Here is a 16,542-nt window from a genome sequence, read left to right as displayed (position 1 = left end):
TTGTTCATTACTGTTCATACCATATTCACACTGCATACTATAGAGCGTTGTATTATAGAATTTTCCTTAAATAATGAGGTACGTTGAATTGTAGTCAAGTTAAAAATGAATGTTTTATGTTTTACTGTACTTCACTTCTAATCTTCTATTAGAATCTGACCTGATACATATTTTTATCTCTTAGAATTCTACTTCTAAGTTTCTTACCCACTAATGTTGCCATTTCTTACACTGAATTTAACATATCCAAATATGTATCAAGTGGGTAATTGTAACACACAATTGAATCAGGTATAGATCAATCATATCATTGGTGCATGTTAACATATAATTGATGATATGTGTATCCACTTTCTAATATTCTCTTTGTGGTAACAGAATCCATCCGCAAGGATTGCTACAACCAATTTAAATAGTCAAATTACTCGACATAGTAAAGATTGAATGATACATTTCTTAATACGAAATCTTTTATCTATTTTTCTTATATATAAAAGACTAATTGTAATGTAACATCCACAATCAAAAGTGTTATAAGCAACAACATGATAAAGGAAAACAAGTCTAATAATATATATCTTTGTAAGGTAATGACACACACACACACAGAAGAAGAATAACTTTTTTTTTGCAGTACTTCTCTTTAGTTAATTGTAGCTTAATAATTTCTACTATGTTTCAAAATGAACTTTGTGCAGCTGCTCTATAATTTTGATTATATCAAAAGGTTGTGAAACTTCAGGATATAAGACATTTTGGTGCGTTGTTTGTGGAAAAACAAGCATCATGTAATAGTAGTTTGAGAAACTCTTTAGATTATGATTTAGATGTTGGAATGTAATGTTATACTATAATTTTCTTGTTGGAGTGCAATATTCTATTGAGACGAGTTTATTAACACAAAAGCCTGGCAAAATTATGAAATGATGATGGGTTCAGCCAATTATAACCAAATTTGCTTGTATTGTGATGATAGTGCATGTTTAATTTTCTTTGATGGATCATTCAAATGATCAAACTAATTCTTACAAATAGCCAGTCCACAAACTTCTTTCCCATTGAATGTCAAAAACTATCTAGTAATCATTCATAAGTCGATTCACAAACATATCTGGTAGAAACTATCATGCATTTCCACTATAATGAATATGGATGCTTACTGAACGAGATTAAATTCCAATACAGTACATAATCTAGAAAGAATAAAAGGGAGGAAATGAGCTTTTCACCTTCTTTAATTTTGAGACACGAACTATGCACAAGAGCTAGTGAGCTACTGATTAGACATACTTCACGCTGAATTATTCATGATGGAATAATTGTTCTTTTTATAAGGATCAAAATCTCAATCTATGATCATAACTCAGATCCATACAACTGCAATTGATTTCTTATAAAAAAAATTATTATTACACCATTGATTTCTTCTTATCAGAAGGTTCGCCAGCTCCAAGAGCTTCAATTTCACCTGACTGAACATCGGAGTCGGCTTTCGTCACCATTACATCGCTGTTGTGACCACCAGCTTTGCCGTCATCAAGAGTTTCAACTTCCTCCGCAACCTCCACCGGCCGTGGAGTATTGGAATGAGATAGCACAATAGGCAACGGTGAAAGAGCTTCGATATCATCAGTCATGGCCTTGGCTTCGTCTTCGCATTTTTTGCTGCTGTGGTGGTGACAGTGGTGGTGACGGTGCTTATGGCGCTTGGAAGACTTATCAATGTCGTCTTCGGAGTGATCGTGGCGGTGCTTGCAATGCGAATCTTGGTCGTCGCGGGACATTGGGGGAAAATCTAGGGGTTTGAGTTTGGGGTTGGAATTTCAGGTATCAATTTTTTGAGAGTGCGGGAGAAAGTTTGCATTGGATTTGAGAGAACCATGATCGTGTTTTGGTGATGAATAAAATCTTCATATCTTCTTTTGATGTTTGAGTTGGTTTCAAATATTTTTGTTTAGTTTAATATATTGAATAGAAAACCAAAGATACATAATGGAGTGAATGTATTTGTCGTTTAATTGGGTTTACTGCCTTTATTTCTTTTACTCTTGTATGATGTGTCAGAAAGCAACACGTGGCACCTTGTTATTAGTTTGGCAGACCACATGTCATTGTCCAACGGTTGATGATCAAAATATTTCTCCGAATTCTGGTGAAGTCATGTGTGGTCACTTCTCATACTGATACGTGTCAACATATAAACTAATGATATATTGACACATGGCAGAATGAGACAGGATCAACCCCATTTTAGCCAAACCACATTTCTTTCACTCTTTTTTATTTTTATTTTATTAGTTTGCGACGAAATTCGACGGGTCATAACTTTTGATCTGTAACTCCAATTCGCAATTTGTGAGTGGCTTCGGATTTGTATCGATGTTCTCTTTCTATCTTAGAGATTTGGGCTAGATCCAATAATGGTTTATAGAAGGTCATTGTAGGAGATTCAGTTTACGATATGAATGTCGATTCTTATTCTCGAGGTGAGTAGTTTATATTATATGTTTAAAATATTCATATGTGCTTTTAAAATGATTGTAAAACATGTTTTTGATATATTTACGAAATATCTCTCAATTTTCAAATGAAGCATGTCGCTTTGTGTTATATGTTGGATTATATATATTATAGTGTTAGTTATTGTTAGACTAGTCATGGAACATGTGAACTTCTTGATTGGGTTATGCTGAAGTAAGGATATGACACACGAAGGTATATGGCAAGAAGACCATTAGGTGTCATGTTATGATGAAGTAAGGACATGACACACGGAGGTATATGGCAAGAAGGTCATTAAGTGTCCTATGAGGATCACTAAATTGAAGGATAACCAATAAAAATGGATTGTGCGATATGGCGCATTTAAAAAAATTGTTGTGAACTGTGTGTATATGATACACTATTTTTATAGTGTGAGTAAAATGACATGGTTTTGCTAGTATATTACATTACCCACTCACTTAGCGTGTGATTTTTCTCTCTCATACATTTTACAAAGCAAAATAAATTTTATCGAGTCGGGAAGAGATTGAATGAGCCTAGAATGAAGAACCTACCGACTATAACATTAAGTCTCGCGGCAGGACCCGTGTCCGGTCCGAGTAAACCCACCGACTTCTGGACCGGTGTGTGAGAAATAAACTCAATATAACCTCGATAAACTGATCTTATACGAGTTGCATATGACATAGATGAATAAATGAAAATTACAAATGAAGGTATGCATTATATTGTGAAACAATAACATAAAAGAGCATTTCCTATGAAAAAACTTGCAGGAGATTGTGAAAATCCTACTCGCCTTTCCAGAAGGAAAGGCCCAAGAGGACTCTCCCTCTCCATCCCTGCAGCATCCACTTTTCATCTTCATGAATACTAAAATCATTGTGATAACCTATTAACATTGTCTTCACCTTTTTCAAAAGCTCTTGGTCTAATGACAACTGCTTAAATCCAGCCCTCACATTCCTCGCCTGCCACTTCTGATAAGTTTCAGGCCTTTCAATTATTTCTAGTCCCTCACATGCCACTACATTCATTATCTCTCTAGCGACTCCTGCTCTTTCGAAAAACTGTCGTTCCTGCTCCTCAAAAGGCATTGTGGCCTCAGTGATATCAAAGTATGCACTGAAGTAAGAAATAGCTTGTTTGAAACGAGTGAGAAAGAATGATGAATTGTGTGACCCATTAATAACCCCATGTATGAATATATCTGGATTGATTTTCCTGATCAACTTTAGAACATCATCTCTTGGACTGTTTCCCATCATTGTCACCTCAGGAACATGTCTTAACCGGTGTAGACAATTCACCACAATCACTTTATTTCTGTCTATTTTAAGATCATCAAATCCAACGGTTTCCCATTTCTGAGCAACTACATGGAACTCAAATGGCACACCAAATTTTGCAGAATACTTTGCTAACTGACGACCAGTTTCCTCAACCCTCTCAGTGGGTCTAAAACCTGGTTGCGGAATCTCAATGGCTGTGATACAAAGTTTAGGTGGTCCGCCATGTCTCTCTGAAAGCCATTGGATAAGAGAGGGCCATTGGAAACCATAAGCAATACCAAAATCAATAATGTGAAGACTTGCTACTTTTTCTGCTAGTTTCATAATTGTCATATTAGCAAAGAATTGTGCAAGGGTTCTTAAAGGTAATGCAGTGATAAACGACCGAAGAGCTTTCAATATTTCAACAGTTGATATCAACGGACCTATATAATGTGAAAACGAAGGGGCTCTAGTACCAGCCAAGCGTACCTGGAGGCCATCGGCAAAGTAATGAGCTAGTCTCTGGGTTGCATCACCATAGGGAGACGAGTGCTGCCTGATCTGCTTCAGTAGTTCATTAGCATTTCGTTGGTCATAACTTGCAACAGCTTGCGCGCATTGAATTAGCATTGTGCGCAAATCTACTACTTTCTCTTCTTTACTTTGTCTCTTTGGACGAGCCAACTTAGAACCTTTTGAGTGTCTGCTTCCCTCATTCGAAGACTCATGAAGAGAACTACAATCAACGGATTGATAATTCACAGTTTGAAAGGACATTGCCTTATCAAACATTTCTTGCAGCTCCGAGTCGTTAGTAGAATATGCAACTGAGTGAACTGACTGCTTGTTGCTCCTCCATCCTTCTAGACAATGATCATCCCGTCTTTGACGATCTTTCTTTGTCTTTGATCCATTTTCTGAGTTGTACCTGTCACTTTGTTGCTCATGAACCAAAGTTGATCCTATATGTGTTTGAGGACCTTGAGGCATTGTTTGGAACCTCTCTGCCTCAAGGATTTTTAACTTTTCATGCCAGTTGTTGTCTTCCTCCATCCTTCCAAAATTTCGAAGACTTTGTAGCTTTGAAAGTGAATTGGAAACCCAAGAGGTATCCGGCTGACACTCAACAGGAGAATACTGGACATCAGCAACCCCATATGTATTGCCATAAATACCGCCACCATTGCTGAAAAAACTCTCCTTATTGTCATCATCTGGGTTCTCATAATTTTGGGCTAGTGTTGTAGAATCCTTTTGATTAAGAACATCATAGAAAGATTTCTCAGCATCTTTGAGAGCTATATAATCATACAACATACAGGGCTTATCCTCAATGTCCTCTTCAAGAAGAATATCACTTACATACCTGAGAATAGGAGTGTTGTAGTCATAATTGTCACCAGCATACTCGTCTGAAGTCTGGTTCAAAGATGTACAACGATCACTAGGGAGGTCTAGATTGGTTCGTATGAATAGGGGGTTGATGAGTTCAAGATTACCATCATCTGAATAAGAATTGCTCGAAATTGAGGCCCTATCAAATAGGAAAGATTCCATGGGAACAGAAACTATAGCAAGAAGATAATGGAGCAAGAAGTTAATGGAGAGTAATGATCTGAGACACCTAATGGATGATGTATAAAGACATGCGTCCCATTAATCAACTCATTAAGACCTGTTTCTCAGAAGGTGTCAATTCTTAAATTAAAAGGATGTTGGCCGCCCCCACGAAAACGGAAGGCCACTCGGTTATGTACAAATCCAGGTGTGACTAATTATTATATTATTAAAATTTGGAATGAAATGCACCGGGACAAGTCGGCAGAGTTCTCAAAGATTGGATCTGTTTGGTGCAATTGATTTAACAATATCTAATTGAACGCTGATTTTGGCACGCTCATTTTTTACCATTGGGCATTGGCACACATTATGTATTTTTAATTAGTTTTACACTCATTCACTTCTTCTCTCTCTCTCTCTCTCTCTCTCTCTCTCTCTCTCTCTCTCTCTCTCTCTCTCTCTCTCTCTCTCTCTCTCTCTCTCTGGTCTCTTCAATTCTTCTCTGCAGGCCTGCAGCCAAAAAGCTCCCTTATAAAGAATCAAAATTTGAGCATTCAAAATCCTCACTTTACTCTTCTCAATCTTTTTTAGAGATATCATGACAAGTCTTAGAACATAACTTCCCCTGATATCAAATACCAAACCTCTCCACCATCAGAATCCAAAATCCACAACCTATACACTATCTAATTCAGGGTTAGATAATTTGGGATTAGGTTTCGTTATAGAATAGAAATTAGATTTATCAATCTTAGAATTGAATTTATTTGAACTACAGTGGAAATTAGTTTTCCAGCTACGACATTTCTTTATGTCAAGATATGCAATCCGCTGGGTAAGGGTTTTGGTTTCAGCCTTTGGATTTGTGGAACTAAAAGGACTGAATTGAGGGTAATTTAGTAAAATCTGCACAAGAGGTGTGCAGCTTGTAAAATTGGGTCTCGCAAAATCAGGTCCCTATCTAAATCTGTGTATGTTACATTACAGGCAAAGCCTATGGGCCAAACATAGAAAACCTTATTAAATTAGTTTTTAAGAGAAGCAAAAAACTCACATGTATCAATAATATGTGTCTATTTCTCTTTCTCTCTAAAGTCTCTAATTATAATAATAATTTATACGAGTGTTATTAAATGTACCTATCAAACTTCTTTATAAACCCGACAAACTTTATGCACCCGCATAATTACTTAGAGAACCAAGCATTTTTCCAATAATGTCTTTTTTCTATCAAACCCAGCAAAATCACACCCACCCCATTCTTATATCAAACCAAGTAAAATTCAATCACACCCGCCTCTTCTAGTGATGCACAACAAACATATATATAGCAATCGAACCCATCATAATTATTTTTAGATCAATTATTATTTATTTGTTTATATTAGTCAGGCACTTTCTCTTATTACCCTAAGTTAAAGCACAAGATATGCTGATTTAATCCATCATTTATAGTGGAAGAGTGTATGGTTGAGGAGGTGAAGTTTACTAGTTAGTGTTTGTACATGGTGCACTTGAAGAACATGAATCACTTAAGCATCTAGGGTCGCTTGTAAAAAAATTGTATTTAAATCTATAATTGAAATTAGGAATTGTGTGACATTGTTTGATTGAATTATAAAAATGAATGGTAGGAACGTATTATAAGTCCTGATTCATTTGAGACTCTTGGTTATTTAATTAAGTTTTTCTTAATATAAGCGTGTGTAATTAGTGATTTGTATTATGGATGTTATCGGAGAACATATTAAGTGCACCAGGTTTATGGCCACACAGTTTTTCTGTAAATGATGACGTCATTCTCCATCCAAATGACGTCACCTATCTGTAAGGTCAACATTTGTTATATAGGAAAAAAATTTATAAGGTGCCCGGTCTCTCGTGTTGCGAACTTGACACACCCCCAGCCCTTTTGGTTGGCTCGTCATTCTCTCTTCAGTGCACCTGATGCCGTTGAGATACATCATGCCTGGGTTTATTTTGTGTTTCTTGAAGGACAATCTGAATCTTTGTATAATTGATTCTTCATCGGAGTGGGACGATCACCTCCTTTGCAGTGGTAGTTAACGTCTCAATTTTTTGTTGGTTGGCTTTTTTATTTGAAAGTATTAATTACTTCTGACACCTTATATTTTACACTTAAAAACAGTTTTATTCTTTGATTTTCAAAATAAATTAATATATCTTTAAACTCACATTTGCCGATAATCTTACTTATTTCGTTAGTTGACCGTTAAAAAATTCCGTTACGTTTTTAAAATGATTGAAATACCCACTTCAAATCAATTTATTTTCTTTCTAATTTTGCTTTTATTTCTTTTTTTTTATGTGTTTTCCTTGATCTGTTTGTAGTGCATCAAATATAAATTATAAAGATGTTATCAACACAAAATGTCGAACTTATATGTGTGTGTATATATGATGTGACGAATAGAAAATGCTATCAAAATAAAATGTCAAATTTTTTAATAGTGCTTCATAAAAAAACACCTAGTGCCAACCTAGAGAGAGAAAAAATATGAATAAAAGTGTAAGAGAGAAAAAGGACAAGGGAAAAATAAAATTGATTTCTAATGGGGATATGTTAGTCATTTTAACGTCAAATGTTTGGTATGTTAGTGAGATAGCGGATTTATTTGAAGGAATGAACAAAAATGTCGATGATAGAAGAGTTCGAAGATATACGAATTAAATTTAAAATCCGAGAAACAAAATTGTTTTTAGATGTAAAGTGCTAAATATCGGTATTTTATTATGTTTAAGATACACCGCAAGATTTAATCAATAGTAAACAGTGTACCACGTCATCAATATGTTATCGCTATAGTGTTGTATATTGTAGTATGAATATTACTCAATTGATATACATACATGATGCGGCGAGAGTTTGGCTGCAGTTGAGAAGCATGGATACAAGAGGCCGAAGAGGGTGCAAACTCAAGAGTCTCGGTTTGACCATGAATATGAACCAGACTAGCAGAGTCAAACTCAACTCTCTATAGCTTTTGAACATATCAGAGTAGCAAGCTGCATGCAAACCACACAAAAAAACACCAATATTGACCATGCATCTCCGTTTCCATCTCTTATCATCCCTGCTCCATCCAGACCATTAGCAGAATTAAAAGCATCCAAAAGTTCCATTAGAAGTTGAAAGTTTGGATTTCGCAAGTTTGCAATAGAAAAAGCAGCTGACTAGTAACTTACTGTAACTATATGCTAGGAGTGGACACGGGACGAGACGGAACGAGACTTATTTCATGTCTCATCTCAGTTTTTTGAAACGGAACGGGGTTTTTTAGAATGCATCACACTCGTGATTAATCTTAGTTGGGATCGGGATGAAACATGCCTAATCTCACAATCCCATGACTTTAATATACTTAATTTCTCAATTCTTACATACAATTATCATTCAACATTTCAAGTAATTCAACTATGAATTAACAACATTGAGTCATTTAAATAATTCAAACAATCCATCATAAGTCAATCACAAACATAAAACATTAATCCATCACAACCTTAAATATTAACTTAGTCACACAAAAAAACATGAAACATGAAACAAAGGTACAAACTTAAACATCGATTACATTTGCAACCGATACAGACTTCCCCTTTCTTTTTCCTCTTAGAGTTGGAGGTGGACAATTGTTCCTACTTAAAGTAGTGTTCTCATTATCTTTAAAAAGGACAAAGAGTCCAAGAGTAAGTTTCTTAACTAGATCTATATATAAATGTATTAGCAGAATGAGCGTAATTATAGATGCTGCAAGGGACTACTAGCCAAAACGAAACCCACATTTGGATTTAGCAGGATGAACTCGATACCTTGTAATGCATCAGTCCATATAAATGTATTAGCAGAATGAGCGTAATTATAGATGCTGCAAGGGACTACTAGCCAAAACGAAACCCACATTTGGATTTAGCAGGATGAACTCGATACCTTGTAATGCATCAGTCCATTTAAGCATAAAATGAACAAACAATGTAACAAATATCACATGACTTCGTTGCTAATTTAGTAAATATAATTGTTAGAGTATCATAATCTGTGAATTTCATACTAACTTTGATATGACAGCATATCTCTCTACAAAAAATATAATGCACATACCATCCAATTTAAAGAAAAATTATTATGCGGGACGGGATGAAACGGGATAGAAATTATTCGTCCCACGTCTCATCCCACTATTATAAAATGAGACAGGTTCGGGATAGGACGGACGTTTTTAGACCTTTGTCTCATCTCATTCCTATGAATTTCATAATGGGATCGGGATTTTAGCTTTTTACACTCACCCCTACTATGTGCACTATAGTGTGAGAAAATTACCAGCGACATCATATAAGAAAAAAAAGTTTCACAATTGAGACATAGTGCAACAAAAATAGAAACGAACTATATATTACACTGATCACCAACCCATACCAAGTGGCAATAATCGCAATACAAATATTACAGATAACTTACCAAAAACGAGTGTGTTTTTTCACAAGCTGATATCTGATTTGAAGTTTGACTCCAAAAGACTGATCTTATGCAAGCTGCATATGACAAAAGACGAATAAATGGATATTAACAACGAAGTCATGCATTATAGTGTGAAAACAGTAGCATACAAGACCATTTCTTATGTGAAAGATTACAGAAAAAAATTGAGCACCAAAAAAAAAAAACAAGATATATATTGTGAAACTCATACTCGGCTTTCCAGAAGGAAATGGCTAAGAGGACTCTCCCTCTTCATCTCTCCAGCATCCACTTGTCATCTTCATCAATACTAAAGTCATTGTGATATCCTATCGACTTAAATATATTCTTCATCAACAACACCTGGTCTAATAGGAACTGCTTAAATCTAGCCATCACATTCATAACCTGCCACTTCTTATATGTTTCAGGCGTTTCAACTATTTCCAGTCCCTCACAGGCCACTACATTCATCATCTCTCCACCAATTACTGTTTCGAAAAACAGTCGTTGTTGATCCTCACAAGGGATTGTGGCCTCAAAGATATCAAAGTAGGCATTGAAGTAAGAGATAACTTGTCAGAAACGTGTGAGAAAGAATGATGAATTGTGTGACCCATTGACAGTCCCATGTATGAATATTTTTGGATTGATTTTCCTGATCAACTTTAGGACAACATCTCTCGGACTATTTCCCATCATTGTCACCTTAGGAACGTGCCTCAACCGGTGTAAAGAGTTCAACACAATAAGCTTATTTCTATCTATCTTAAGATTATCAAATCCTGCAGCTTCTCATTTCTGAACAATGACATGGAACTCAAACGACACACCAAATCTTACAAAAAACTTTGTTAAGCAACGACCAGTTTCCTCAACTCTCTCTGTGTTGGGTTTCCAGTTCATGTGTTTTTCCTAAGATAGTTTCTTAGAGTATGGTGTTCCAGTAAGGATAGAGAATCTTTATTGATGATGGTTTACCTGTAGAAGGATGAGGCTTTACAACCTACCACTATTAGGAATATGATTCATATTTGGTGAGGAAACATGTTTGTGTTTATGGCTATATAAGAAGGGGTTATGCTCTAGGTTTAGGCATCGCAGAGACAAAGAGCATAGTGTGTTCCATTCTCGGTTAGAGGGTGAGAGAGGGTAGAGATGAGAAATATATGAAGAGAAGAGTCATTGTTTTTTTAGTTTATCTTGTGTACCCATTACTAATATAGTGGAAGTGTGTTTCCGTCCAGTGGATGTAGACAAAGCTATTTGTTGAACCACCTTAAATCTATGTTCTTGTGTTTTTTTTCTTTGTGGTTGTTTCTCTTGGTTTGTTGTGCTTGTTCTGTTTCTCTGACTAACTTGTTGACTGATTCACAACAAGTGGAACCAGAGCCTAGTTGAAGGTTGGGTTCAGCTGAATCGGTGTTGTTAGAATGGATGATGATGTGAAAGGCACAATGATCAAACTCACCCACAAGAATTGGGTGACGTGGAAGCCAAGAATGGAGGATATCTTGTGTTGTCGAAATATGCATGAGCCTATAAAGGGTGCGACTGCAAGACCAACCAATATGGATGATGAAAGGTGGCAAGAGAAGGGCCACATGAAGCGGATGTGTCGAAAGTGAAACAAAACAAGGAGAAATACAAGTACCAAGATGGTGAAGATAATGGCTATACTGCTTGTATTTTAGATGACTCGAGTGCAAGTTGTCTTGTTAGTTCCAACTTGGAGCTCTTTTTTATACACAAGGCAAGTGTCTTTGAGATGTTAAAGATGGGTAATACAAGCTACTCCAAGATTTTGAGAATATGAGATATTTGCATCGAGACTAATCTGGGTTACCATATGACATTGAAGGATGTGAGGCACGTTCTTGATCTACGTGTCAACATACTGTCTGCAAGTGCTCTTGACAGACAAGGTTTCCATCAGTTAGTTGGTGATGGGAAGTGGAAGCTTACGAATCGATCGTTGGACGTTGCTAGTGGAGAGTTTTGTCGTTCCTTGTACAAGACACATAACTTGGTGTATAAAGATGACTTGAGTGCAATAGTTGATACTTCTTAGGACATACGGCATCATGGTGACGACCATATAAAGAAGAAAGACGTTCTAGAAAAGTGGTCCCAAATGTCTTTTTCCAATGGGTTTTCTGACCAGGGTGAAGATGGTCAAGAGTTGTTCCACCAACAGGGACATGGTAATGAGTTGTTCGATTAGGAGGAGCTGCATGCTCCAACCACATAGTTATGCATCAAGTCAGCTTGGGCAAACTCTCAGTGATGGAGTCGCGCATGTTTACCTCCCTCATGGTCTGAAGGGGGAGATTGTTGGGTTTCCAGCCCATGTGTTTTTTCTAAAATGGTTTCTTATAGTATAGTGTTCCAGTAAGGATATAGAATCTTTATTGATGATAGTTTACCTGTATAAGGAGGAGACTTTACAGCCTACCACTATTAGGAATAGGATTCATATTTGGTGAAGAAACATGTTTGTGTTTATGGCTATATAAGGATGGGTTATGCTCTAGGTTTAGGCATCGCAGAGACAAAGAGCATAGTGTGTTACATTCTCGGTTAGAGGGTGAGAAATGGCAGATAGGAGAAAGATAAGAAGAGAACAGTCCTTGTTTTCTTAGTCTTTCTTGTCTACCCATTATTAATATAGTGGAAGTGTGTTTCTGTCCGGTGGATGTAGGCAAAGCCATTTGCTGAACCACCTTAAATTTATGTTTTTGTGTTCTTTACTTTGTGGTTGTTTCTCTTGACTTGCTGTGTTTGTTATGTTTCTCTGACTAACTTGTTGACTGATTCACTACAAGTCTCTATGGGTCTAAAACATGGTTGCATAAGTTCAATCGTTGTGATATGAAGCATAGGTGGTCTGCCAGGTTTCTCTGAAAGTCATTAGATGAGAGAGGGCCATTGGAAACTATAAGAAATTACCAAAATCAATAATGTGAAGACGTTGCTTTTTCTACTAGTTTCATAATTGTCATACTGATAAAAACAATTGTACAGGTGTCCTGAAAAAGAATTCAATGATAAACGTCTGATAACCTTTCAATATTTCAACAACTGATATTTGTGGCACAATATATGAATACGACGGGGCTCTAGTATCAGCCAAGCGTACCTAGAGGCCATCAGCAAAGTAATGAGCTAATCTCTGGGTTGCATCACCATAGAGAGACGAGTGCTGCCTGATCTGCTTCAGTAGTTCACTAGCATTTCGTTGGTCATAAATTGCAACAGTTTGCGCACATTGAATGAACATTGTGCACAAATCTACTACTCTATCCTCTTTAGTTCGTCTCTTTGGACGTGCACGCTTAGATTCTTTTGAGTATCTGCTTCCTTCATTAGAAGACTCATGAAACGAACTTGAATAGATACATTGATAATTCACAGTTTCAAAGAGCATTGTCTTATCAAACATTTCTTGCATCTCACAATCGTCAGTAGAATATGCAACTGAGTGAATTGACTGCTTGTTGCTTCTCCATTCTTCTAGACAGTGATCATCTAGTCCATGACGTTTTTTTTTTTTGCTTCTGATCCATTTTTTGAGTTGTATATGTCACTTTGTTGCTCATACACCGAAGTTAATCCTGTATGTGTTTGAGGAACTTGAGGCATTGTTTGGAACTTATCTGCATCAAGGATTTTAAACTTTTCATGACAGTTGTTGTCTTCCACCACTCTTCTAGAATTCCCAAGACTTCGTAGCTTTGAAAGTGAATCGGAAACCAAAGAGGTATCCGGTTGACACTCTACAAGTGAATACTGGACATCAGCAACCCCATATGTCTTGCCATAAATAGCGCAACCAAAGTTGATTCTATATGTGTTTGAGAACCTTGAGGCATTGTTTGGAACCTCTCTGCCTCAAGGATTTTTAACTTTTCATGCCAGTTGTTGTCTTCCTCCACTCTTCCAGAATTTCGAAGACTTTGTAGCTTGGAAAGTGAATCGGAAACCAAAGAGGTATCCGACTGACACTCAACAGGAAAACACTGGACATCAGCAACCCCATATGTATTGCCATAAATACCGCCACCATTGCTGAAAAAACTCTCCTTATTGGCATCATCTGGCCATCTGGGTTCTCATAATTTTGGTCTAGTGTTGTAGAATCCTTTTGATTAAGAACATCATAGAAAGATTTCTCAGCATCTTTGAGAGCTATACAATCATACAACATACAGGTCTTATCCTCAATGTCCTCTTCAAGAAGAATATCACTTACATACCTGAGAATAGGAGTGTTGTAGTCATAATTGTCACCAACATAATCGTCTGAAGTCTGGTTCAATGATGTACAACGATCACTAGGGAGGTCTAGATTGGTTTGAATGAACAGGGCGTTGATGAGTTCATGATTACCATCATCTGAATAAAAATTGCTTGGAATTGAACCTCGATCAAATGGGAAACAAAAAATCTTTCGAGAAGATAATGGAGAGTAATGATCAGACACTTACGGGATGCATGTCCATATATTCTTTCGCAGTAATCAACTCAACAAGAATTCAAGACCCTTGTTTCTCAAAAGGCATCAAATTATAAATTACAAGGATGTCAGCATCCACCTTCTAACAACTCTCCAAGACCAAAACGGAAGGCCCATCAGTAATGTACGTAACAAGATGTGACTAATAATATTAGTGAATTTATGAAATGCACTTCTGGTGTTGCTAAACGCGTGATTAGTCAAAGGACAAATAGCCGATTTTTCTAAACGCGTGATGATTCTTGTGTTCTTAGTCAAGGGGATTTTTATTGACCAAAAGAAGTCGAGGGTTTAATAGTAAACGTAGACGTTTGTTAGATTAGTAGTTCAGTCACTTCAGTGTTGTTATTGCTATGCTTGGTAATCAAGTAAGAAGTATTCTGGAATGGTCGTGGATCATGGTAGTACAGGTAGGAATTGTCTAATTAGGGGAAGGGAAGAGTGAAAATTACAATTAACAATAGGGTCTTATCCTCAAATTATGAGTCGTAAAATCTATAACAAACTACTCAAAAGTAACAGATAATAATTTAGTTTACAAATAATTCATTACTTAATTTGATAAAGTAAATAAAGATTAAAATTTACAAATAAAGATCAAATGATGGCAAGTTGCAACATGTCATAAAATATTTTACTTTTTACGCCTATTTGACCCATAGTGTTTGATACTATCAATGGAGAGGTTATTTGTTACTGTCGGTTATAAAAACTAACTGCTATCGTCGACTATAAAAACTAACTACTACTGTTGAGTTAAAAACTAGCTGCTACTGTCGACTTGGAAAACATATGCTACTGTCGACTATGAATCTAACTACTACTATCGACTTGGAGCTACTGTCGACTTGGAATGTACCTGCTACTGTCGACTATAAATCTGGCTGCTACTGTCGACTGAGAAACTAACTGCTACTGTGGTTTTTGGTGAGCAAAATTCAGAATTTCAAAATTTCTTAAAACATAACTAATATGGTACTTAAATGAAAGCCCTTGACATAAGGAACAACTTTATATATTGGCTCACATCTAAATTGCCGGTGATTTGGCCAGAAAACTTAAATTTGCCAGAAAAAAAAAACTAAAAAATGATGAGAGATAAATTTGTTAGATCTATGAGTGACATTTGGTAATTTTCACGAAATTAGGGTATTTTAGATATTTTGGATATTTTTGCATTAATTAATTAATCAGTTTTGTTTTACTTATTCTTTGGGCTTGTGCTTATGTCCTAACGAATTAATTAATCAGTAAGTTTTTAGTTAATTCAAATATTATTTAGTATCACTAACGAATTTTTTAGTTAATTCACTAGTTAATTCAGATGATTTTTAGTCAGTGATTCACAAAAAAATTCGAACTAATGTTCAAAGAGCTAGAAGAAGGTTTACTACAAATGCTACTTATCCTATTTGTAACTCTGTAGATGAAAGTCTCTTTCATCTCTTTAGAGACTGTTGCAGATCTAAAGCTATTTAGAATGGTATGAGTCCTCCTGTTTCAATTGCTAATTCATTTTCTCTTGATTAAAATGGCTGGTTGGTGGCTGAGCTTCACTGTCATTTCAAAGTCAAGAATAACATGTAGTTAGGGCTGGGCACGGGCCCGGTCCGGGCAATTTTTTTCAGGGCCCGGGCCCGGCCCGGTTGTAGTGTGACGGGCCGGGTTTTTTTCTAAAAAACCAGGGCCCGGGTAAAACCCGGCCCGGGTCAATTAATTGAAGGGCCCGGGTAAAACCCGGACCGGTAATATCCGGGCCGAGCCCACCCGGTTTTCCGGGCCTAACTCTGTTTTTGGCTAGTTGGCGGCGAATCGGCAGTGCGAGGCAACAACAATGGGAATTATGGGATTGGAATTAGTTAAGTTTAAGGTTATTTGGTTATGTTCCAGTGTCATTGTATCTATTCTATAAGTTTAGGATCACTTACGAAAACCAATTACATAATAACACCTAATGTCCCGGGTTTCCGGGTTTTTTTTGTTTAAAGATTTGAAGGCCCGGGACCGGCCCGGACATAACAAAGCTCGGCCCGTTTATCACATGACAACATATGAGCCCGGCAAAAAACCCGGCCCGCCCGGACGGGCCCGGCGGTCCGGTCCGGGTTTTTTTTCTTTTTCGGGCTTTTTGCCCAGCCCTACATGTAGTGGTACAATATTTTTGTCTTTGTTTGCTGGTTTATATGGAAGTGGAGAAACAAGTG

At 36.7% G+C, this 16,542-nt stretch overlaps 1 protein-coding gene and 1 pseudogene across 1 annotated transcript; both read right to left on the bottom strand.

Moving 5' to 3' along the window:
* Nucleotides 1-3,138: 3,138 nt before the first annotated feature.
* Nucleotides 3,139-5,380, bottom strand: LOC126786829 (scarecrow-like protein 30). The gene is made up of 2 exons (XM_050512781.1): nt 5,146-5,380; nt 3,139-4,965 (listed from the first exon to the last, which is right to left on the bottom strand). Exons 1-2 carry the CDS (start codon nt 5,334-5,336, stop codon nt 3,297-3,299), a joined length of 1,860 nt encoding a protein of 619 aa, XP_050368738.1. The 5' UTR covers nt 5,337-5,380; the 3' UTR covers nt 3,139-3,296.
* Nucleotides 5,381-9,841: 4,461 nt separating this feature from the next.
* LOC126787436 (scarecrow-like protein 30) lies at nt 9,842-14,998 on the bottom strand (annotated as a pseudogene).
* Nucleotides 14,999-16,542: the final 1,544 nt, after the last annotated feature.

This window comes from Argentina anserina, chromosome 3 (assembly GCF_933775445.1).
Source record: "Argentina anserina chromosome 3, drPotAnse1.1, whole genome shotgun sequence".
NCBI lineage: Eukaryota > Viridiplantae > Streptophyta > Magnoliopsida > Rosales > Rosaceae > Argentina > Argentina anserina.
The sequence above is the reverse complement of the archived record's forward strand: the minus strand, read 5'-3'. Positions and strand labels throughout refer to the sequence as shown.